The following is a 26,408-nucleotide window of genomic DNA, read 5'->3' as shown; positions in this document are numbered from 1 at the left end:
GGAGCACTTACACACATGCAGAAGACCTGAGCTGCAGTCAAACCTAAACCACATGTCCACCACGGAGCTTCTTAAAGTGCACAAATATCCTTTTTTACTGTTTCTCTTCATGTCAGCCTCTGTCTATTAACCTGTGTGTAGCTATCTGCTCTTACCAGTTGACAGCTCTGATTTGTAGAGGTCTGCGCTTATCTAGACAAAGAACTAAGTATTAATTTTCCTTATAACATATCCCCTGTAATAAAGTTACTGAATTTTCCTGTAAAACTAAATACTTTCATACCAGAGTACATCAAAATCTACCCATAGTGAGCAATGGATTACCCTGTCTCCTATGCTGGAGATACAGCTGGTCATATTAGCACATGTAAATATGGGTTTAAATTTGGATAACGATTTTGCTGCTGGGAGGTGGATACTCCACAGGCTGGTCCCTCGATGAAATGCTGGTTTAAGCTAATGTAATTTTAACCTAAATCCGATTGACTGAGTTTGAGGTCAGAAGAAAGATAGCAAATGCTTGAATTTAAGTTCCACCATGTGCAAATGTGGTCCAGGGGACAGAGGTGAACAAGAATGCTGGAATATGGCCCATGTGATTCTCTCACCTGTAAAATGGTTTGCCCTCATTTTGCAAACCAGTGGGCCATATCTTTAGCCAAAGTAAATAGCCCTCAGTGAACCAAGCTGACTATAACCAGGTAATAATGTAATATATAGCTCTGAGTTAGATAGCTGGTTTTGGAAACACTGTGCTGTATTTATTTAAATATCCTGGGCTATTTCATGCAACAGAAATGATTTTCTGGAAGAAGAAATTATTGAAGCAAACATTTCTGTTAACAAAGGTAGTCATTAGTCTAACAGATGCTTTGAAACACTGCTCTTAACTCTATGGAAATGTTATTGACAGCTTGTTTTACAGTTAGGATACCTGCTGAAGCCCAGGTAATTATACATATCCCCCCTTGGTACCTTTCTTTTTGATTGCCTGTGTGATAGCACGAGTGAGCAAACCCTGAGCTGCGTTCGCTCTTGTGCAAAGACAATTTGGTGCGTGGCTTTTCACATCTCTGTGCGAATGAGATTAACACACAATTTTGCTTACAGGAACGTTTTCATGGATTGTCATATATGCCATTTACTAACCATTCACCTGAAGGATGTGGGTCTGATACAGCTCTTCATAGCCGTAGGCATGACAGGTGTAATTGCCCATGTGAATGGTTGTTACCTTGGTGATGTAGAGGGAATCATCTTCTCCAAAATCCTGTATGTAACAAAAGACAGGAAAGGTGCCTTATTATTTAGTAAAAATATATTAAACACCGCGTGAAGGGAGACTACCTGTTCAGTGGTTTTGATAGCATCACAGCTTGGGAACACAGCTTGAATTTTGAACAGTAAATTTTAAAGTTCATAAATCAACATGCAGGGAGAAAATGAGCGGCAATTTAAGAGTAAGGCAAAGTAACTCAGCTGAGAACATGAACTTTTGTGCTGGTTGCTAACAGGGTGCTCTTTGCACATAAAAAAGATGGCAATCTCCAGCTGTTTAATTTATGTGGGAATTTAATATCTACCCGTTAACCTCAGATGCATAAAATGCTAACTTCTGGGTGGGTTAAGGTTTCCTTTATCTATGCTGGTTCTTAGAACATGCAGTGTAACCTTGAGACTTGATGAGAAAGAACTGAAACTGTTTGTCACTTATCTCAGACAATATCCTAGGCAGGAGCCAAGGAAGAAGACAAAAAGCATTTTCTCAAAGAGGCTTGTTTTGATCCGTAACTGCTTGACAAGTATCTTTCTTTATCCCCTTCATCTTCCTACATCTGCTCTTGCATTACTTCAATTTTTGATTATAGATAGGGAGAATATGAGTTAGTAGAGAGGTTCTGGTACCTGAATATGTTGTACAAGTGCCCTGCTTAGGAATTTATTTCAAATTACAGTTAACAGAACCACAGCACTGATAGGTACATGAAGCACATTCTCTGTTTACTCCATTAATGTTCAGACTTCTGCAGCTCCAGAATGTTTTGTACTTCTATGCAAACCCAGAAGGATCCATTTAAAAAACAGTTCACGAGCTCAAAGAACCATTTTTCTTTAATTAGCTCCATGTGTGAAGCATGCTAAACTAAACTCATTGCAGAATTTCACTGAAAAAGTATGATAAATTTCAACTTAGAATCAGGGTGGCACAAACACTGTACAATAAGGTGAGTGTTGAAGAGTGGTTTTGCTCATAAAAACCCAAGGACTTTTTTTCCAGATTCCATTGTGTAGGTAGAAACCCTTAAAGAAAAGTAGAAAGTAGCCCATCTCTTGCAGTATGGGATTGATCTGGCACTACTTCTGCTGGCTCTTCAATCTTCTCCAATAACTTCGGTCTGGCACCAGAGAAATGTCTTCATGCCTCTCCACCCAGTGGCAGGCCAGCACTGGCAGGGTGGAAGGGAATTTTGGGAACTTGCCCAGTTTTTAGACATGTTACAAGGCAGATTGAGAGTGAGCACCGAGAGATAGAGTTTACAGGCAGGACAACAACCCTTCTCAAAGCACGGACCTTGACCTGAGAGGGCACAGACATAACCATCCTGGTTCTGCTATCTGCTACCCTAAGGCATGTGCTGCCCCAATGTGCAAATGTATGAACAATTATAAAGAATAAATCCATAGATGATCCTGAAATTCATTATCTACAATCAAAAGCATCTCAGATATTACTGCCACCTTGGGCATCAGGCAGATTTGGCACGTAAACTATGGGATAAGCTGGTTAAGCTACCCGATACATTATTACAAATATCTACTCAAAAATTCCCATTTCAAGCATTTGCCTGTTTTCTGGCCAGCTAGGTCTTTCCTGCCGGAAAGCAAAGATGCATGGGTAACTGCAAATAGAAAAGATATCAACCCTGTTCAAATGATATTTGCATGAGATAGAGAAAATGCTTGCAGTGGAGGGGACTTAATAACAGTTTTTAAAGTTAATCCCAAAGCAACTCAAATTGAGTTTAGATCAATAAAAGTAGGATGGCTACTTTTATGGAATGATTTATAAGGAGTTATGGAAAAACAGGACAATAAAATCTTCTCTGTTTTAAGTATGTTGCTTCCTTTAAGATATCTCAGAAAAATATTATGAATGCTTGGTTTGTGCTCCGTAATTGTCTTTTTATGGATGATCTGTTTTTTCCAATGCATACAAATGTATTAATATAAGTAAAGACCCTTGCAAAAACAAACTGATGCAAGATTATAGTATTATTCTCTTCCTCTCCAAATGCATTTTTCTTCTAAAGAGAAGCTTATATTGGTAAAAGCATGGTTTATGACTTTTAAAAACTATTTTTTGACTTTTAGCACTTAAAGAAGGTTATCAAATACGATTTAGGTTAACACCATATCATTTATGTCAGGCACAGAAAGAAATTATCTGCCCTGTATTAGAACTTGCACACACAGAGTAAATCCACAGAAGAGTACAACATTAAGAATGACCAGTATTCGATGTGGGAAAAAAAAAGAGATTATGAAATTTAGATTCAATACCGAACCGTTTGTTGCTACAAAAAGAATACTGAATTCTCAAACAAATTAACGACTCTTTCCATGGCTTTATTTATTGCAGCTCACAGTTTCTCCTTATGTTTCCCTATGGATATAATTAGTACATTAGGATTTCACAGTTACATTTTATATATATGAATGCATTCTTATGCACAAGCACTTTCTCTGTATATTTTATAAAGGTATATTTGGAAGTGCTGTAAAAACCCAAGCCCTAGAGCATTAGGAAATGATGAGTCTTTGATTCCTTAATAGCCTCTAACTCTACATCCCTCACTCACCTCAGCAGGAGTCGTGCAGCGCAGCGGGAAGCCGTCCCAGGCTGGCAGTGGGCAGCCCTGGTATTTGGGCTATTTCCCACGCCCCGCCACGCTGCACTGCCTTTGGGAGCTCTTAGGGGCTGCTCCGGTGCACCTCTTGCCACTGCCAGTGTATGAACTGGGCTGTAAGTTCACAGTGACAGTGCTTGGCTGCTGTTTCGGTTTGTGGGGAAGCAGTCCTCAACAGAGTTTAACACAGTTTTATCAAGCTGAGAAGGGAGGCAGGTCAATAAGGACTTTTTGCCTCTGAAAAACGTGTATCAGGGCAAGCACGAACTTTTTGAACAAAAGTTCTCAGAAACTGTTTAGCACAAAACATTTTTAGAGACTCAGGTTCTGGGCTCCATCCCTCCAGCCAAACACGCTCATGTAAGCTTGCTGGGAGAACTGGCAGGGGAGAGGATGGGGTGGGCAGAGGGAACGGGAAGGATTCACACTGGAAAAAGGCAGAGGAAACATTTCATGTGCTTTGACTTTTTTCAGATGGCTTTTGCTTGCAAAGCTAGGTTTTCAACTCACCACAAGCCTGAAAGCAGTCAGAGGGAACCATAAACGTCTATAAAACTGATGTAACATAATTTTTCTCTCCCTAAAACTATCCCACCTTTAAAGCAGGGCACCTCAGGGCTGTCCAGGAGTCCCAGCGAGCACTGCACATCCCCCGGGAGCTGGGACTGCCCTACTCCTACCCCCAGCAATGCCCAACGGTGAACTGAAAAGGCATTTTTATCTATCATCCTGTGAGAAAGGATAGGCAAGCAGGAGAAAGGCAAAGAAGTAACTTCGGGAACATGGTTGTCCTCCTTTACCACCGAAGGGGAATCTTCTTGTGAAGAGGAAGAAACAGAAGTGATGAAAATATGCGAACAAGAGGCAGAAACCATTCTAACCCCACAAACTGATGAGCCTTGCATCAAAGCGGACAGATAAGGATAAGGTATTCATCACCTCTATTTTATGAATTTCATTATAAAATAATGTTACACGTTCAGGTAAAAATAATAATTCAGCAAGCTATGCTTACGATTTCTCATAATTGATAAGGTCGACTAGTGGCAGATGATAACTTGACTTCTCCAGCAGTTTGTCTCATGTTTTCTCTCCCTTTTTGGAATAAAAAGTTCTCTGCCCTTCATGAGCTTCTTTTATGTCTTGCAGCTACCCTTCAAATAAAGGACTGATTAAGTGACCTCAGAGTATGTTTTAACTTTTCAAGATTAAAAAAATGCACCACCCTGCATTTTAAATTGATAAGAGCTCAGTAATCTAAAAAATAAAAAAAAAGTTGCTACTGCACACAGTCAATTTGAAAAAATAACAAAGCAGACCCTAGAAAATGGATATGTACTTTGTATTGTATTGTATTTCCTTTCCATCACTACTGATTACACAAGGCATCGGTCTCTCCAAACAGAAGATTTTTCATATTTATTTATCCCATTTCTCCCTTCTAATGCATTCCCTGGTCATGCAATCTGCTGAGGCTCAGAGACACCGTGCTTAGAAATGTGTAAAACATTGCATATTGCTTGTAAATCTTGTTCACATTCTGTCTCAAGTGAAATCCAATATGTGATTGTAATGCCACAAATCTCCTGCTCTGACACCCAGGAACTCAGCCGGCAGAGAGGGAGCCCACGTTAACCCGGGGCTGCCGAGCTGGCGGCCGGGAGCGATGCTGGAGGGTGCAGGGCACCGGCTGCCCGCCTGTTCTGCCCATTTCAGATGCATTTTCATAAAGCTTTCTAACACGTTGTGGGGTTGTTCCAGAATGGAAACATATTTAAGACCCTTTAAATTTTTGGCAAAGAGGATCACATGTTTTCCAGGAAGTTAGAAGGGGAATTAGCATAGAGTAGATTCACGTTTATTATTTTTTAGGATAACTTCCAGTAACTTGAAAAAAAAAAACTTGCCTTATAGCTATAAATAGGAAGAAGGAACAGAAAAATAAGTCCCAGTGACACAAAAGCAGATGAGCTCCCCATCTCTCCAGCTGTCGGCAAACACTGGCACACATCACGCCGCAGTACGGCACTGCGGGGTACACAGTCCCCGGGCAGCAGGCGCTGCCCAGCGCAGGCGATTTGAAACCAACACAGTGATTTTAAACCACCCCAGTTAGATACTGAATGCTCCTAATATACATTGGGGGTGAGTTCCAAAGATGGTCAATACCCCCTCACCATGCTGACTCAAAAGTGTTCATAGCAGAAATAACGACAGAGGGAATGGAGTTCCCTGAGTGGTTTCTTCTCTTAGGAGAATCCCACTGGTTGCTGGGATTTCTTTCTAAATAATAATAATAATAATTTGCTTTACTTTTAAACCCGTCCCTTTCAGCCCTTTCCTCCAAGCGTGGGGAAGCTGGGAGCCTTCCCCATGTGGTTTCGGTGCCTACTGACAAAACCAGTCCTGGCACTGGTGCTAGCTGGTGTCACTGGTTTTCCACTAGACAAAGAGAAACGCCATCACAATTTCATAGTAACCAGCACAGCCACAAAAATGTATTAACTAGTTCACGTTAAAAGCTTGCCTGATCCTCAGAGTCCTAGAAATCTCTCTCTGATAATGTTTACGGGATTTTAAAACAAAATGTACCCAAGCGTTTAATGAGATTATTATTATGCAAAATCTACAACAATGGCTATCACTTTGAAAATGATTTCTCCTCACTAATCAAATGTCTCTGATCTTTTTTACAATAGATTCATGAGTGATTCATATACAAATAATAAAAACTAAATTAGTCATAGGCTCTTAAATCACTTTCTTTGGTGCTTTTAATAATTCATTTCCAGAGACAGGCTGAGAACTTATGCTTCATTAATATTATTTGTTCTTGGTTTTACACATGCTATCACTTTAGTAATTTACATGGAGAAAAATTCAGCCTTAAGCAAATGCCAGAAAACTATTGCAAACACAGCCTGATGGGGTATTAATTTATCTTTTCTTGTTTTTCTGCTCAAAGAATTTAGCACAACATAAGACTTCGCTGGTGAGCCAAAAAAGTTTTTGGCTTGAACATATGGAAATGAACTTTTTAGATAGTTGTGCAATTGTAATATAGATAAAAATGGATGACTTACACCCTGAGAAACTCAGAGACAATACAACAAGGAAAATCAATGTTAGGTCATCCTGCCGGAGCTGTTGGAAGGGAGGAATTAGCATACCAAGGATTTAGTGAAAAGTTTCTATTAATTGGATCTACTGGACATTTCAGAGAAATGCAAAGACCATGACTGAACAGGTAAGTACCAATCTTGGGAGGAAATTATATTCATAAACTCCAACTTTCTCCCTACGGTACAGAGGTAGATAACTGGGATTAATGGATTTTGGTCTGTAATTCAATTATCAGTTGCAACAGTCAGAGCAGGTACGGGAGACGACAACTGATTTCTGTGTCCTAATTCATCTCATTCTCATTTTTTTTCTAATGCATTTTTTTTAAGTTTCCTAGTCTAGTTACCTTAATACTTCACAGCAGATGGGCTCAGTCCTTTCTTCTTGCTCATTTTTAGAAGATTCACGCTGCATTCACAGTCCTGCTTTTCTGCTATAACACCCAGACTGAGTACATGCAATTCATCTATAGGAGAGTTGCATCTAACATCTCAAGTTTCTCAAAAATTTCACAAGGTATGTGCCCTAAATGCCTCTAAAAAATACAAGCAAAACAAAACCACCCGAGAGTAACATCTTCCTCCACAAAAATGGGCTGTTTAGGAAGGAGAAGCCTTACACTCCACTGGCTATTTGGAATAGGACCAGGTGAACAACTCTATTGTCTCCATGAAAGTATTTCTTCATTTGCAATAATCACCTACAAACTTTGGTCTGTGACCCAAAAATGAGCTATTCCACTGAATGCACAAGTGGATACAAGTTCTGTGATCTTCGTTATAGCAAAGTGAGAGATTATATATATATATTCTGAAAATATTGTAAGTATTAATTTTCCACTTAACCTCTATTTTAGAGCCTGCAAAGACCTAAGATACTATAAGCACTGTGCAATTTCTTAAACTTTGATTTGAAAGAGAAAAAGCTTGGCTTTAAACATGCAACTTCCTGTAATTTACTCCCATCACTGTATTACTGCAGCATCTGGGATGACACAGGGTTTGATCATTTTAACAGCCTGATTTCTATTAGCAGGGTATTAAGTGGGGTTAGTCACACATGATCTTTTTATTATTTAACAGTGAAACTGCATTAAAACCATCAACAGGAATATATCGCCTTCATACAGCCTGTTTTAATGAGAAATCTAATCCAAGTGACTTGCACTTTAAAGGTTGGCCATTTGCTTTGGTTTCAAATATTATACATGGAAAAATGGACATTTAAATGAACATGCATGAAACGCGTATCAAGGCAGGTAGGCACAGATCTTGTTAGAGCCGTGAGATATACAGGGCGGTGAATCTTCCTGGGTGCACAGGTAGATGCGGAATATGAGCAATCAATGATTTAGGAGGTGATCTGTGCCCCCCCCCAGATTCACTTCTGCCACCTTCACATGCTCTTTGCACCATGGACCTGGCAGAGGTTTGGTGGGCAGAGATGGAGGCAGGCTTGGATTCAGCCAGAGTAAGGCACACAGATTTGTATGGGGAGGAGGAAAACCTGTTTGGAGAAGAGAATCACTCCTTTTCCTCCGAGCAGGGATGTAAATCTCTGAGCTCAGCCTATGTATCGCAGGTGCCTCCGGGGTCCTGGGTGACGACAGGAACCCCAGCAGCAAAACCCAGACTTTCTTCACATGGCTTTAACAAAGGCAAGAACGGTTGAGGTGAGAGCAGAGGTCTCTCCAGCCGAGTTTCCTTCCCCTGACAGGAGGGAATGGCAGGGAGGACACATGGGAACTGGTAAGCCTTAACAGGATACGCTGCCGTGTTCCCATCAGCTGCTGCTCAGCACATGGGACTTGCTTCATGTGATGAACAGCTTCTGCCCCCAACCCTGGACTTGTTTCATCACAGCTTCAACCCATCTGCCTTTCAGCCTGTGTGACATCCTGACACTGTAATGCAAAACTGAATATGTACAAAGTTGGTGCAGGGGGTCTTTTGGACAGGAACACTCAAGACTTCTTCAAGAATTTGGCACGTGGACTTCTTACTGGACATTTCTCCATGTACTTTGTGCAAGATGAGCTGATTGATACACACAAGTAACAACAGTAAACATATTGTTTATATTGATATGCTGCACTTTGTTAACTTCTGGGAGCATGCTTTTTAAGGGCAATTATTGATTTTTCATCAAACAAGGAGAAAGACAAGTCATAAAGTAGCTGTAAAGCACTCTCACTCCTCTGCCTTTAATCCCCTTCTGCATCAGCAGAAATGAAGAAACCTGTATTTCAATGATCTGTAATGAAAAGCTTATTTTTGAACTAATGATCTAATGCAGATTTGAGTTAAAGTGTATGGATTAATATGAAATGAATAACGAAAGCTACTCATGAATTTATGTTATAGCTACCTGCATTACACTTGGTAATTCACCAAATTCTTATCTACCGGTATTCCGTAACATTTGTTTTCTTATGGTAATATTCTCTTCTCTGTTATTTGCGTATGCTTTCATCGTGCTTCTGGATGATAAAATTTTGTTTATAAATTTTGTTTATAAATGTACGTACATTTCTCTGGAGATAGTGTCAAATCATGTGAAACAATATCCTATAAATACTGTATAAATACATTTGACTCCATGAGGAGTTTATTATATTTTCAAATTGAGGAATGCTTTCATAATCACATATTTGGGAAAACATACTGCTTGTCTAGGGGACAAAAGTATATCATTTTGAAAGATGACACACTTTAACCACTTCACTATTTGTAGTCAGAAATCAATTTATAGCTATCACAATCTTATCAGTTTCAGCTACATTATAGTTATTTTCTGCATGAGAAAAGTTGATGTGACTTTTTTAAAGTATAGCTGCAGAGGGACTTCTAATGGATAAATAAAGTGGATGGCTAATTTATGGATAAATAATATTTTTATTCTAAAAGCAATCTTAAATGTTTGCAAGAAAAATAGTTTAAGTACATGTACTATTAAGATGGCTCTTTTGCAATAGCTATGTGACAACTCATTAACGGAGTTCTTCACAGACAGGACAAGACAAATTATTAATATGTTGCTCATGAAAGCTTCTGATGAAGAGAGCAATGAAAAGTTATTAATATTTTGTTGCCAATCAAGATATCACATAAAAATGATTTAAGTAATGTACTTAAACAACCAGGCTTTATAGTAATCTTCAGCCTTTCAGTTCTGTGTAAATTTAGGATTATCTAGGCTTTTGTTGACCGTCTTTGTCACTTCTAGTATTAATCTAGAACACAGTTGACCTTCTCATACCACCTTTGTCATGAATCTGGAGAGAATAAAGCCATGAAGGACTTTCCAGCTGTGCCTCTCCTGTGCTGCTCTCACACCTTGTTGGAAGGATTCTCTTTTTTCCAGAATTGGGCTTCTATTTCCATCTGATTTCCTGAATTAGCATTTAGAAGAGAAAGAATTTAATTGAAATATGATACAAGGATTTTTCCAAGTGTGCGAATATCCTGTAGGTTTGTATCTGATTACCACTGTGCCAGGAGCAGGGAGGATTTTCTTGAAGTTAAAAAGGTACAATTAATCTCCTGTTGCACTTCCAATTAGCCAAATTGCTAACCTTATTGTGAAAAGCAGAAATGCAATTGAGTTTCTGCTTGAGGCGTACTAAAAGAAAACTGAAGTAATTTAATTAACTGACTTCAAGTATATTAAGAAGCACACTGCCTTTACTTTCCTGCTGTCAATGCCTTTAAAGAGATTATTGTTTAATGTGAGTTTCTGTACCCACAAGAGGCTGAAGCTTTGAACTGTCTGCTGCCACCCACCCCAACCCATGCTGTTGAGCGTGCATGGCTGCATGTATTTTCACACCATAAACCTCAAAGCGAATGTTGATGCTACTTCCGTGTGGCACGCAAGTATCAACCCCAAACACAAGCGTGTTCATGCTGCAGATGAACGTGGCTCATGCCCCATGAGGACTTCTAAAACTTGTGATTAATCTAAATAAAAAGACTGGATTTACCAGCTGAAGGACCATCTCTTCATCCCTGCTATGAACAAGTGCTTCAGACACGCAGGTGCCCGTCCTCGGTAGCCAGAGAGGGGACACACCTGAGCTCAAGAGTCCTACAGACTGCCCACAGTGGAAGAGGGAAAATAAAAGATGGTAATCCCCAAATTGTGTCACCTCAAGTAACCAGACTAGAATACAGATGGCAGTGATATATATAGAACATCAAAAACGTTACAGTTTAATTAAAGATGAAAAAGGCGTGGAGGTGTTTATTAGAGAAAAAAAAGTTGATGTGCACTAGTAGCAGGTGTTATATGACAAGGTGACAGACGTCATAAACTGATATGTGAAACATTAAAATTGAGTCATAAATCCTGTTTTTCCTCTTTGTAAGAATCTCAGAGTGCTCCTGTGATAGAGTTTCTCAGTGATATACTAGTTCAAACAGCTCAAAAAGTGATTTTTTTTTTTTTCTCCTGTATTGCATGGTACTGTCCTCAGGGGTGTTGAATCATTCAGGAACCAGTCCGTTTACATGCAAGGACATAACTCTTCCTCTTAACATTTAATAACCAGTGAGAAACAGAATTACTTATAAGTAAACCAGAAATCCACTTTGGCCAGCGCCAAATTAGGGAGGAACTGGCATTTCAGCCTGAAAATTTACTCTTCAAAATTCTATTTAAAATAGTAAAAGTTGCAAATGAAGCCTCAGAGCAACGTACTATCTATCCTTCAAGGATGTGTTTGTACTCCAGTTCCTGGACTGTCATTTTGTGTTCAGTTTACACATAAACTTCTAATCTTTTAAGATTAATGTGATCATAACCAGAATTTCATGAAGGTAAGATTAATAACTGGAATTTTCATTATTTTTGGCGAAAAAATTCTAAGACAACTCTTGTGCCTCCGGAGTGTGTGGAAATAAGTTTTCAGAACAGCTGAACCTTGCTTCTAACCCCAGCTCAGTCTTGAAGCCGGCAACAAAACTGAGCCTAAAAACACAATGTCTCAGATCTATCTAGTGAATATAACTGCCAAAAGAAAAGGCTCTTTCTAGGCTTTGATTACACAAAGCTGTTGAATTTGCTCACTACAGATTAAACTAAGCACATTGGCAGCGTGTGTAATCTTTAGGAAGCTTAATCTGTGTCAAGGAATAGATCTGTTTTGAAGAATATTTGCACAAGGCGGTACACGCAATAAGCTGCCAGGTCAACCACCTGCATGGCTTGCTGCCACGCTCCGACCACAGCAGGGAATGCCTGACTTTGCGCATCGCAGCTTGGCAGGTTTCCATGTATTTTTAGTGCCAGTGACCCGAAGGCCATTATTCTAACCCTGGCGCTGACAGATGTCTATAAGAAATCCAGTCAGGTACACCAGCTTCGGGCTGGCTGTGCAATCCTGCGCATCCTCGTTACGGTTCCTCTATAGTCCTGTGCCAATCCTGCAGCGGGATGTTTGCTGGTTTCATGTTGCATTTCAATGTCATGCTCCAAATGGTGACAAGAAACACATTTTAAAAGTGTAATACTTGCTTTGACGAAAATAAAAGAATGTTTAGATGGTTATAACTACGGAGTTTGTGCACATAATAATCATCTATACATAGTGCACACGATTTTCCCACTCAGGTAGAGTCAACAAATAATGTCCGAAGTTGCAGTGCATATTTCTGTCCTGTATGCTGTAATTTTCATGTATTAATGAAGAAGAGCAAACCAAAGATTTTTCACATTTCAGCAATCCTGGATACACAACAATTTAGGGAGCTGCAGTATTGACTGTAACAACTCTGAACTGAGTGGTTATCAAATTAACAAGAGCTGAACAAAAATATAAATCAACTCTTGCTGTAGTGTAATTAAAATAAAACCTGATTTACTGTGTACTTTAATGCAAAGAAAAATGAAATACAGACCATATTTTTTGTACACTACTTTCCACTCTCTCCGTAATTAAATGTTATTAAATAAATGAGTAAGTTTATACCATTATTCAGGTATTGTCTTTACTACAAACTATGACTCACACATCAGACCAGCACCGTGAAATAGAAGAGATTCATCTTCTTTCCTGCAAGGGTATTGCCACACCCTGCTGAATAATCCCATATTTTAAAATGCTCATCAGAAATAGTAGCGGAGGAATGAGATATGAGAATTGGCTGAAAGGCAAGTGAAACAGGAGGAACAGAGATAAAAAACGTATTATTTGATTTAGATAGAGGAGGGATTTCATTGCCAAGCATAAATGTGTTGTTTCATGCTCCTGATGAACCTGTTTCTTTGTACTGGGAAAGAGATCCCTGAGGATTTAATGGTCTGTAGAGCTACTTTCCCCTGGGTTTCCAGGGCTGCTGTCTGTGGACCAAACTGAATGAACAACAAGGGATGAAGTACCAGTGCTAAGTAAGTGCTGGGTTATTACAGTACTGAGTTTCAACTTCATAATAACATATTCCAAGTATCCCTGCTTTCAGCTGCACATATGTTGTTTCACTTTTATTCCTGAGACATATTCACATAAAACCAAAATATCATGCCAGCTTCCAGTTTTCCATAATAATAACAAGATAAAACTTGTTCCCTTAAAACTATCATCTGTTAAATAAAGTCATATTCAATGCCCTAAAAAGAAAACGACAAGAGTAATTCAGGACTTACATTGATGTCCTCCAAATCGAGGAAGTTCAGGATGACACCGTTGCGCTTCCAGATGATGGGGGGCCGTAGTGCCCCGTGGATGCTGCATGTCAGAACAGTGCTCAGGCCAACCGTGATGGTGGTAATGCTGATCTTCTGGTCCTCCGGCAGGCTCAGCCGAACCACCTCTGCAGAACGCAACAAAACAGGAGTAATACCAAATACTACGAAGGGAAGCTGTCCCCCTTCTTCCCACTCTGCCTTCCTTCTTCCTCGTTCCAGGAATAACTTTGAAGGATTCTGGCAAGAACATGGATATCTATGTTCTAAAAAAACCCCTAAATAGTAAACCCAAGTAAGAGACAGAAATTGAATCTACAACAAACTCCTTACATCATTTTCCTGAGAAGTCTAGTGGTAGTTGTCGTGTTAGGGCACTAAGACGGTTCCTCTGGCAAACCTGGCTGCAATATTTAATCTACAAAGCAGTCAGCAATGGGAGGACAAGCAAAGGCTCTCCTGCTTGAGACTGTCTGGGTTTGTTTCTCTAGAGGACTCCTGCCAAGGTCCTTTGAAAAGGCACAAGAATGAGTCAGGTTCTTTCCTTGAAGAAGCAGAATTAAAGTAAGACTATTGTCACTGAAATATAAATAAACCCAGTTTTAAATTGTCCAAATATTGGGAAGTCACCAAGCACGAAAACTCCTTTACCAAATACAGCCACCTATGGCATCTGAGATACAGATGTTCTTCTAACCAAGGAGTGAGAAGTTTTCTCATATTTTATTTAAATTTAAAAATCCAGTTATTTTGACTCATATGTACCACACAAAAGAAACACCTGAGGCAGCAGGCCTTACTGAAAACCACATCAACATCACATCATTTCCTTCTGGCCAATGCTCACAAGATGTGTCTGCGTATTTTGCCATGTGTGGCCACACACATAGGTAAGACATCTAATACCAGAATTACCGTGGGTGCAGGTTGTCATTATTAGGCATTTCATCAGCAGTGAGCCAGCAACAGGGCAATCAGGCCACATTGTCAAAGCTGCTGCATTCACAATTTTATCATTCACATGATGTTTTTTTGCTTACTCTTATTCATAGGCTCTGCAATAAGAAAGCCCTGAAACTATATTGCATATAAATGCTGAAAACCGGTCTTTCAAGGTAATGGCCCATTGAGATGAACAGGGAATGTTCACAGCCCTTTGGTGTTACATTGCTCAAGCCAACTCAGAAACTTGGACTGGGGAACGAAACACCCTCTCCTGGCCCCAAGGCCCCCCCTTCCTCATGTCCTGGCATTAACTGTGGTAAAATGGGGATCAAAGAGGCTGATGCTGCCTCACCCAAGGCCATGTACTTTGGGAAAAACCACTTCAAGCAGTGCTGACACTACAAAATGACACAAGGGGTCAGGTTACTCCCTCCCAGCAGCTGGCAAAACTACTCTTCATCCTGCTTGCTCGTGTCTCATCTCTGTTGTTACAACCCGCGCAAGATCTGTGTATCACTTGCAGTGTATCTGTGATGGTAAGATCTAAATGCTTTGTGCACTTTCTTCCAGCCCTCTAAAGAAGCGCTGACTTTCAGTGAATCCAAACACTCATTTTTATCATGTCAGTTCACAGCTTAAGATATGATTTTGCCTTAAAAGTTAACAGCTTTGGTGGGAAAATCTTCCTCTCTTTTATGGGACTCACACTATGGAAATGCATGGAATAAAAATAAAGAACCCCAGCATCTACTTTTGCAAGCATCATTTTCCATCTCTTCATACCCTCTAATGGAAAAATTGCTTTAACATCTCTTGAGTAGTACATCTGTTAAATCTGTTCACTAAAATATTCAGTCCATTTCAGTAGCCTTGGGAAGCCTGGAAGGACTCCCTTCAGTACACTAGTCTAGCAACTGACTGTGAACACTTAGTGCAAAACCAGCTTGTGCAGCAGTACCCGAACAGCTCTGCATCCTTTCTCTTCCTACTTCTTCCACCGAAGCAAGAAGTTAATTGAATGTGCCACAAATTGTATTCACCACTGTAGATCTGAGGCTGACTTAGGGCTGCAGAGATCAATACAGCATTGCACATCGTGTCTGCCAGCAGTTAGCCGTTCTCCCACTTAATACTCCTAGCGCTATTTAGAAAGAGCACAAGCTGTTGAAAAGAAACAGTAGCTATAGTTTTGATATATGGTTGATCAAAAATAGGAACATTTGACCAACCTACTACTATTATTTTGGTTGCGGTGACTCCCATAGGCATTACATGAGAAGAGGGCCTGACATGGTCAGACCATCAAGCAGTTTCTACACCTGAAACCTTAAAATCCAAATGGGGAGACGGAGGAGGACTGGGAAGGGAAGGAGAATCCAAGGTCACTGAGCAGGTTAGCGGCAAAGCCAGGAATAGATAATACATCATTAAATGATGTCGCCCTCGGTACCTGCTGGAGGAGCTCAGAGGCGCGGCCGCTCAGGAGCGTGGACAGCAGCCCATAGGAGTGGGGATGCCCCATCCCACCGCCCTCATCCCGCTGCCAGAAGCACGTAAACAGCACATAAGGGGTAATAATGTAGTTATTTTCTGCATAAAAGAGAGCTCCTTTTTATGAATAAAATATTTGGAGTGCACTTGACAGGATAAAAAACTGATAATTACAATAATTTGTAGCACGGAGTAGGGCTAATGAGGACATCTTTTCTTGAGGAGTAATGGAGGGTCATTCATTTACGAGAGAATTGTTTTTTCATCTTACTGCTGTTTTCCTTAATTCCCTCTGCTGTTTCTCACACTGCCTTGAGTTCCCTGGCTCACGCTGGGCTCCCATCAGGTCCCTCTTCAGCAACATTTTTTGAGTGTTTTGTTGCAGTAGAATTTAAGGCTCCCTGCCCATCTTCCAAACAGTAGCTAAAGAGGCTTTGGTTTTACATTTTAGAAGCACACTAATGAAAAATACATTAACTTTTAATTAAGAAGACACCTTGCAAAGCTGCCATTCTTGGATGAACCATATCAGGCCAAGAGATGACTTTATGTTAAAGCATGTAATTAGTACAGACAACTTTAACAATACAAACACACTCCTTTTCTGAGTATTTCTATGGAGTATGTTTGAGGGCATCTTATTAACATCTAAAAGCCTTTCTAGTAATACAGGATTATTTTGTGTGGCTTTAATCATTGCTTTATTGTTATAGATAAAGATTTCCTTACATAATCAGGTGTACTGGGGAAGAAACAGAGATTCTCTAAGAGGATGCAAGGGCTGGGCTTTTAAAAAATATTTTAAAAAACTCAGAATCTTGTACTTAAGCTACAGAGCTCAGACACACTTGATGCTAGTTGAATTATGTGTACAAATTATTCAAGTCACCATAATGATTTTGTGTAGAACTTCTAGATTAAGTATTGAACAGTGTTCATTTTATTTTTAAAAACCTTTAGGAGATAAAAGGATTTTTACCACATGTATAAAGCTGAACAGAACAAATGGGTAATGTTCAAAGTGAGCTCACTTGCAGAACACAGGCTGGAATGGAATTTGGTCCTAAAATCAAGCAATTTTATGTTCATTTGGAAATTCTGCAGGATGATGCATGCAAAACAGCTTTCTATATTCAATAGATTCAACCAGTATCAGTCCTAGCTGATCATATTTATCAAGTCATGTCAAACCTGGTACTCTTCTCCAGGATTTCAGTTGAAGCAACTCCTCGGTCTATTCCAGCTGGAAATAAAAAAAGGTTCCTGCCAACTACTCTGCCATCAGAGAGAGATGCTATCATCAGAGAATGGGATGCTATCATTTTTGACTCAACTTTTAATAGTTCAAGTCAGGGGTAAAGCCTTCATAACAACCATTACGAATGAATGTGTGTAACCGCGTCGCTGTGTATCAGAGGCCCGGGAGTAATCTTTCATCAGGTACTGCACCAAGTGTAGAACAAAATCAAGGTCAGTAAAAGGCAGCCGGAACATTGCAAACTCTCTTTGGTGATGGCAGCAGCTCAGCGCCTGAAAACTGTGCAGCTCCAGGAATTAGGGCAGTGCCATCTTCAAACCTTTCTCCCCCATTCAGAAGGGAGAGGGATCACTCCATGCATGGCAGCGGTCAGAATCGAGAGGTTATTGAGGGGAAGGATCACGCTGTCCTGTCTCTCACACCTTTTCTCTCTGCTATTATATTTAGTCTGAGAGAAGCTGTGAAGCACTGTGGACCTTTGGTGACCGGGGTGTAGCCATTCTGATGTTCTTATGTTAAATTTCTTGCAATACTAGGTCCCAAGCCAACACATTTGAGAATGTGAAGTCTTACTAATTCCTTTTCTTGTTAAAAATGTCAAGATATTGTCGAACACTTTTCTTGGCCCCTCCTCCGCTCCAATTTTATTTCTTAAGGTGCTAAGCTGGAGTTGCACTGCACCTTTGCAAGCTGTGCATACTAATGCGAGCAGGTATTACTTGTTGTGCTGTTTTATCATGGAAATCTTTTTCTCTGCTGTCATTTGCAGCCTGCCAAAGGCAATCATAATTTCACAATGAAGACATGTATAATTGAGGTCATTATAGGGAGCAACCTGGAATGAGCATCTATGGAGAAAAACTCATTGATTTAGCACTGCATGGAGATAATTTACATAGTAAATGTCGGTTGCCTGCCTGCCTTTGCTCGTGCTACACTACATACAGAAACAGATTTCACACTTTAGAAAGCGCTTAGTATCATTAATTAGATCTTTTCCCTTAAATCTAAAGAAAATATACTTTTTAATACATTGTTGCCACCTTTAATCATTGTTACATTTGTTCATGGATATCTTGCCTTGCTAAAACAGAATATGGAGCAACTGACTCTATTGCTTAGATTCTGCTTAGGGGACAAGGCAATACTTTTTTAATCCTGTAACTTGCTCTCAGTGGGGAGACAATGAACCAAAACGTAGCCTTGTTTGAAGCAATGGGAGGATGACTTTCAAAGAAAGTCTCAAGCACAGATTCTGGCCCCCAAATAAGTGCTCCTGAGCAAAGAGACCTTTTGTTTGTGAACTGAAGCATGGGTAACACAGCCCTAAATACATCATGTTTCTCCAGCGATGGTTCAAGTCGGGATTGATTTAATGGGATGAAAACTTTAGCCTCCACTCAATTCCCCAAGTCCTCCAGCTGTGTTTATGCACTGCATTGCATTAGTAAAATCTGTTTATTGCCTTGTGGCCCAATATTGCAGCACAAAGGTCAATGGTGATTTTAGCATTTGTTTCAATAGATAAAAGAGTCTTCTCTAGCTGAATACATTCTCAGGTGAGGAGCTAACTGAATCAAGAAAATCAAAACGATTAATACATCAGAGTAAAAAACAGGATATACCTTTTATAATTATTTTTTTCCCCAATAATTTTGATGAGATGTATTTGCCTTTGCATAGAGAGGAGAGCAATTTTAGACCCTCTTAAATCTGAGCCAACTGCAGCTAATGGATTTTAAAATGACCGTGTTATATGTGAGATGTATTTATAAACACGCAATTGAACATGAGATTTGGCCAGCCAAAGAGTGACTCTGATGACACTGTTGGGGAGACCCTGGGATGAGATGTGGTCATCTAATTAGTCACTGCAAAGAGAAATTAAAAGAAATGAAGGGCAGTTCACAGGGGGTCCGAATCTGTAAAGCACTGCATAATATGCTTATAAATTACTCGTATTAGCATGTGATTTAGTTTCTACCCTACTCTATAGACCAAATACATGAATTAATAAAAACCTCAGAACACAAATCACCCTGGGTTTGCAAGCCTTTGCGAACCTTTGCAAACCTCTCACACCAGCTGTTTTTAGGACCATCTCCAGAAGAAAAGTTGCCATGCTATCACGTTTTGCTGGTTATTAAGGTTCAACAAGACAGTCTTACCTAGAGTATTTGCTGTCTTCTCACCTGTCCAGAGTCAGGTGAAAGGACTATCCATCACCCAGCCCCAAAAGAAAACTCCATTTTCTGAACACCAACTTAGAATGGAAAGCCAGTCATGCTACTAAAAATGTTTATGTTATTAATTAACAACATTAGAGCTGTTAATGAACATGATTAAAGATGTTCACAATTAATTAACCCAGAGAATTCCTACAGCTCCTGCATCAGTTCAGAGCAGGTGATTGGGATGAGTCTTCTGGCTTTATAACCTGTGAAAAACACCATCAAGAGCTGGCTCTGCCTCTGGCCACCTTTGGTGTCACCCCCCGGTGCCCAGCTGGCCTCTGTGGGACATTTTAGGAGTTTGGTTTCCCTCAAAAAGAAGTACCACAATGCAGCATTCCTCTAAGGCTTGTAAGCTTAATTAATGTGAATAATAAAATGATTTCTAAAGCTAAGTAGAAATGTTCATATCTCAGCTTTATTTTGTAACTGTAATAATTCAAGTTCTGAATGTAATTTATAAATCCTCAGGACCTTGGGTGTGCTACTTCAGGAAGTATTTTATTGTAAATTCTCTACTAAATTAGTAATGCTGTTTTCTAAGTCATAAAACGGCATAATCATATTTCTAGCAGCATGAAAGAATTTAGTACCTCAAGCCCTCTCCTGTCATTACTCTTGAAGGCCACAGGCTATGACTCCCTGAGGTAGGTCCCAACCTTGCACTGAAAGCTAAAACCTGTCCTGTTGTGGAATTCAGAATAATGTGTGCAAATCACTGGCGATATTTAGCTCTCGCGTGGCACTACAGGACAAGACCTTGTCTCTCAACCCTGTCAAGTCTGAACAACTCTTCTAGCCTGTGTGACCATGACTTCTAGATTAAATGTAAGAGAAAAGCAGCTATTAAAACAATTAAATACTACAATGCCTTTTACTTTTCTTTAGCAACTGAGACACTTTGTGTGTCCATAGTACAATATCACTGACATATCATAGAATGGTTTCGGTTGGAACTTCAAAGATCATCTAGTCCAAACCCCCACCATGGGTAGGGACATCTTTCACTAGATCAGACTGCTCAAAGTAGTTGGTTATTTAGATAATGAGCATATGCAGAATAAAACAAAGCTTAACTTGAAGGGGGGGGGGGGAAAAATCTTATGTCAGCCTAGTCCAGCTTCTGACTAAGAGGGATTAGGACTTCACATGCAAGCCAAGCTGCCCTTGCTCCTGCACAATACCTGCATATTCTCCTGAACCCTCTGGAAGGGTGAAGAAGTGCCCCCAGGGGAGGATGAGCGTCACTGCTGTTGGATTTGAAGGCAACTAAGGATGTTTCTTGCACAGCTCGGTGAGGGTGGATTTAGATCTCCTGACCTTCAGAGATCTGGAGGCTGTTATCACCTCCAAGCTGGTAAGTCAATCCCCTCCAGAGCCCACACGGGGTCCCGGGTCACCATGCCTGGCTTGGACGTGTCGCGGGATGAAGTGATTTGCATCCAAGGAAGGCCAATTTCTCCCACTGACTATAGAGAAACTTCAGGTGAGTAACTCCAATAGAGCCACCGGCACTGGAAACGTCTACATCTGGAGAGGCAAACTGTTCAAACAGCTGCTTAGATATTTATCTAAATTATATATGAATTCCTTCAAAAAAATCATATACATTCAAGAAAAGAAGCCCAGCTTTCCCATATGAATTTGTACCAAGAACACACACACAGCTAATAGATTTGCTAAAAATCACTTATATTGACTTTTAACCAAACACAGCTTCTTTATGTACTGTATCCTAAAGATCAATTTCTTTTTTTTTTAAAGAAAACAAGCAACACACTTTCCATCATAAAATCCCATCACTGCCCTTCTGTTATTAATCAGAAGGAGAACATTTAGTTTGTGCAGAAACGGATAATCCATTCATTCTTGAAAGTACATGAATAAATATAAGTTGTTCAGTGCTTAATTATCTAATCTCCTGAGGGTGCTAAGTGATGGATTCATTATGTAAATAGCCATAAGTAGTCTATTTTAGACAATAGTTTACATAAATGCATTTGTTTTTGTTTTAAATTCCTATTTCCCACAGATTGAGAGCAACGTTGATATGATTAATTTTTGATAAAATATTCCCATGTTGTGTCAACAGTGTCCTGCCTAGATTGCAACAGCCACGCATTTCCCCAGTCAATGTATTAATTTGAAAAGTAAAATTGCTAATGGTCTAATAGGCTCTCCTAATTACTTCTGGTAGTCACGCCAGTTAAACACTTGACTCAAAAGATTTGTCTTTTTCTTAAGAAGCGTCAAAACCAGACTATAGTGTACTATATATATACACACTATATATACACTATATACTATATATAGTGGATTTGACTATATACTGTGGATTAGACTATATACTATAGTGTCTATATACATATATATATACTATATACTATAGTGTATATATACACACTATATATATTCGAGTGTGTATATAGTGTATATATAGCGTATATATACACACTATATACTATAGTATACATACTCTTAATAACTATGGAAGAGTGATATTAAAATCTGTCACTGAACCCACAGAGATAAAGAACATTATGGTTTTTTGGGACAGATGAGAGGTGTTAGAGCTGCTCTCTGTGTTTCATGCTCTCTACTCGAACCTATTGGAATTGACAGAAATAACTAGCATCAGTTGTTTCTCTGCCACAAAAGCAACAGTTGTCTCTTGTAAAAGGTTTATTTCAGCATTTTCAGGAGTTTAAAAGTTCTCCCCAGTCCTTCAGAAATACCTTAGCTTTGAAATGGAGAACTCTTTAGCATGGGCAGGTTCTTTCAAAGCAACGAAACTTTTAAGAACAGCCACTATCTATATTTAAACTATGGTATTTCAGAGTTTCAGAGGACCAAAAAACATAGGAAACCACTAAACTTTTTTTGTAACTTCTGTAAGTTACAGCAGCTGAACTGATTTATACCTGATTTAAGGCAGAAAAATAGCTTCTGGTGGAGGATGTGGCATGCCAAGTTTCTCCCTGGAGTGAATTTTTATGGCTGCTCTATAAACCCCTAGGGTTTATCATGGAAATACTGTCAGACCATTAAGTCCAGCATGACTTGTGGGAACCGCTGTAATGTGTACGTAAATTACTTCGAAAATAGAGACAAGTCAGGCCACAGGGTATTTGGGGTTCAAGAAGCATTCACATATAGTTTAAAACCACTGAGACATCAAAAATGGCTGCACTGAACTGCTCCAGTCTCTCACTCTCCATTCATTTTACTCTGAGTTCTCGGCCAGCATTATGCAATGAATGCAATACACTGAAAAATGCATGAACCAGGAAACAAGAAGCCCAGAAAAAAGCCTCACACTGCTTCTAAACCCCACATTAAGGGTTTCTAAAAAAAATCCCAAGCATTTAAAATCAGGTGTATTTATTTCTTTCATATTCCCACATTTACTGAGTTCATAAACAACCAAATCAGCAATAGCATACCTTTCCAGTTGTAAATAAGCTTTAGTAATATTTTTCATGGAGCTTTCATTGCTCTTTCTATGGATGACTGCAAATTTAGCTGTGGTGATTATATGGATTTTGCATCTTTTCTGACTGTAGCTACGCTCACGATACTTAATAAATGCAAGGACGGTGCTTTCCTGTGCTTACGCCATCCCAAGCCAGAACCGTAGCTATTTCATCCCGCTACTTTGCCTTCCACTCCAGCCACTGCCCATTAGGGTTTTGCCTCATTAAAGTCAGAGCCCAGTCTCCCTCCAAGGCTTTTGGTGATTTTCCTTATAAACAGCTTCCCGGGTCCCAGGCCAGCAGTATAAAATCAGAGCACATTTCATTTGTAAATTATAGTTACATAAGCAGGGAAAAAACAACGCAATAAAAAGTGAGGGGCTATAGGGCATACCCAGATATTTATGCCATGCACCCCTGGCTGGATGTCGGGCTTGCATAATATTATTCAGAAATGCTGCCTCCTGGGCTGCAAAGCTGGATTATGGACATAAAGACTCCAGCTATGCTGGGGTTCAGCTGAACACACATCTTGAGGATGCATTTCTCCTCGTCCCGATGGTGCTGCCGGTCCTGCCTTGCAGGGTGCGGCTTTGGACCAATTTAGTGCGTGCTGCAGTGATATATAGGTCTGGAGCTGGCACCAACAGTGCAAATTCGGCTGGGGGGACCGTGCAAGGTTACAGCAAGGTTGCTCTGCAGCAACATTTATCCAGATAACATCTTGTATTTTAAAAATACATTAGTTGATAAAAACTTCTGCATCAGCACTCTTGTCCATGTTCTTCCCACATTCAAAACCACCTAAGTAAAGTTTAGGAGAAAGTCATAAATGTGCAGACGAAGAGCAGCGATTCGCAAAGAAATGGGTAATTAAATAACATTTCCTTCTGGAGAGGAGGGTGAAGGGAAACCAAAGAGCAAAGAACGGTACCGAAAGAAAATCCCCTGGTTCGTGCTATCAGCACATCCATTGTTGTGGGCAGGTTTTCTCCCCGTTAAACCTTTTCAAGCCAAATCCCCTGCAGTTAAGAGCCTTTTAACAACCGCACAGAAAGGCCCGGGTAATTCATCAGCGCTCCTGAATGATGCCTGGCAGCAGCTGGGACTTTTTAACAAAATTTTGAATCAGCATTTCGGAGCCAGCATAGCTCGGCATCGCCCTGGGTTCAGTCTCCACGGGGAATTGAAGGATGGACAACAAAAGGTTTGGAAGGGACCAGCCAGGAAGGGGTAAGTACAGGGTTCGTGCGGCCGCCGAGGCGGCTTCTCCAGCGGAGTGGAAGCCTCTGCAGAGAGCTCCAGAGATGAGGATGAGTGCTGGTCATGGCAGGAGAAGCAGATTTAAGTCCTCGGCCAGAAAGACAGTGACCCCTGCTCTGCCTTGGTTTTCCTGATGGGAAAGACCTCTCTGGGCCATTCCAGGAATAACACATTTGAAAAGATTTCTCAGCAGCCACGGTAATAGGAGCCACACAAATACCCACAAGCATGTCGTGTCTGTGGATTTCTCATTAAAAAACCCTTAGAGGTTCACAGATAAAATCCAAATATAAAACCGAAATTTAATTACACAAAGATACTTTGAAGCAGAGATTTGCAGCTACTGCTGTGAGAAACTTAAATTCCAGTAATACAAGAATGATAAATGCTGCATCCTTGAAAGTAACAGGAAAAACAAATCATCCAGACTACCATATTAAAAGGCTTATTGAAAAGCAAGATATGCTGGCAAAATCAAATGTGGCCAGTCATACTTTGTGTACCAACCGACATTAGCTTCTTGAAACTTTTAAATCTGCAGAGCAAAATGATTTATAGAAGCTGTTATTTATCATTCAGGCTTATAAGTCTTATGTCACATAAACCCCCCCCCAGCATTAGAAGAACGTTCAGGTTGCAAAGGGAAGCAACCGCAGGAAAGGAGAGCAGAGACAGCCTGCATCACTTGGGTCGCACGCGCACTCTTCTTAATTCTGTCAGCATACGCTATTTTTGCACAGAATAGACAGGGCTGATTTAAAGAGCAGCTATTCAATATTTTGTTTTTCTTATCTTATATCCTCAACTTTATTTTCAGCTATTCAAATGTAGCTCTGAAGGCAGAAATGATTCATTTCTCCCTGGATTTTTCTGTAACACCCTTCACCATTAAATTCACTTCAAAAATGCCCATGAGGACCTTTGACATGTTTGCTTTAAGTGAGTTGTGCGGCCTCAGAGAGGGATTATTTGGCACAAAGTACTTTTTAGCCCCTCTGCCTCACTTCTTCTCAGCTCCAGCCTGCTCCCAGCTCTGACCTGGCCGAGACCTCGTGTCCCTGCCAAGCTTCAGTCGCCCCATGGACGGCTGGTCCCAGGCTCCCTTCCCCATTGTCACAGGCACATCTCTTCCCATCGCCTCCAGATTCGACATCTGCCCTCTTCACGCTTCCCGGATCTGGCAAAGACTGATGGGGACAAAATGTCGCGTGGTTCCACTCCTGGCTCTGCTGGGACGGCTTCAACCACTTCTCACCCACAGAATTTCTCTGCCAAAACCTGAGCAGTACTTCCCCTGCACAAGTCTGTGCAAGGTACAGCTAAGTTTGCATCTTAAAGCTTGGCCCCACTTGGGCTGCCTCTCCCCCTACAGCCCTCAGCTCACCTCTGCTCTCCTGCCACAACACGTTTTTCGTCATCCGTTCCAACGAGTGTTATTTAAAATAATGAGCACATTTCCATTCCTTCTTCCTATGAAAAAGGTCTTTTTTTTTTTTCCCTATTTTTAATTGTTTCCTTCTCAATTTCCACCAACTGTATCTCATTATCTCTTTGTCTGTGATATTAAATGGCTCTGTGCTACCCACCACCTCTTCCCTATACAGGTGATTATAGACCACAACATAGAGATTTCTCTTGTACTAACAGAATACAATCTCAGATATCACCATTTTGGTAATGGCTGTTAAATATTGACTTTTTAGGCTGATTGCAGTAGGTACATGCCTTGTTTACGTTTAATGATCACAAATTAAAATCAGCTCAATAAACTGAACATTTGAGGAATGAACATTGCGCTATATATAATGACCTATTGCTGCTTAAGTCTATACAAACACAATCTTTAAACATATATTTAATTTGCAACAGCCCAGAAATCGAGTGGGTCAAATGAAAGCTTGTTTAATGCTAAATTATTTGCCAGCATAGCCACCATATGCCAAGTGCCACAAATAACAATATTCATCACATCGAGAGTCTGGGGATAGTTTCTTTTTAAGATCTTTAGCACAGTGCTCATCACAAATATTATCAA

At 40.2% G+C, this 26,408-nt stretch overlaps 1 protein-coding gene across 1 annotated transcript in view; it reads right to left on the bottom strand.

Moving 5' to 3' along the window:
* FSTL4 (follistatin like 4) overlaps window positions 1–26,408 on the bottom strand; it is a gene marked incomplete at both ends in the record, with an annotated part of 237,664 nt that overhangs the window by 25,428 nt on the left and 185,828 nt on the right. The window contains 2 exon segments of the mRNA XM_082323870.1: window positions 1,150–1,270; window positions 13,674–13,840. Of these exon segments, the coding sequence (XP_082179996.1) occupies window positions 1,150–1,270; window positions 13,674–13,840 (288 nt within the window).

The sequence above is a fragment of the Platalea leucorodia genome, assembly GCF_965183815.1.
Source record: "Platalea leucorodia genome assembly, chromosome: 11".
NCBI classification, from domain to species: domain Eukaryota; kingdom Metazoa; phylum Chordata; class Aves; order Pelecaniformes; family Threskiornithidae; genus Platalea; species Platalea leucorodia.
Note: the sequence above shows the minus strand (reverse complement) of the source record. Positions and strands in the feature narration are given on the sequence as shown.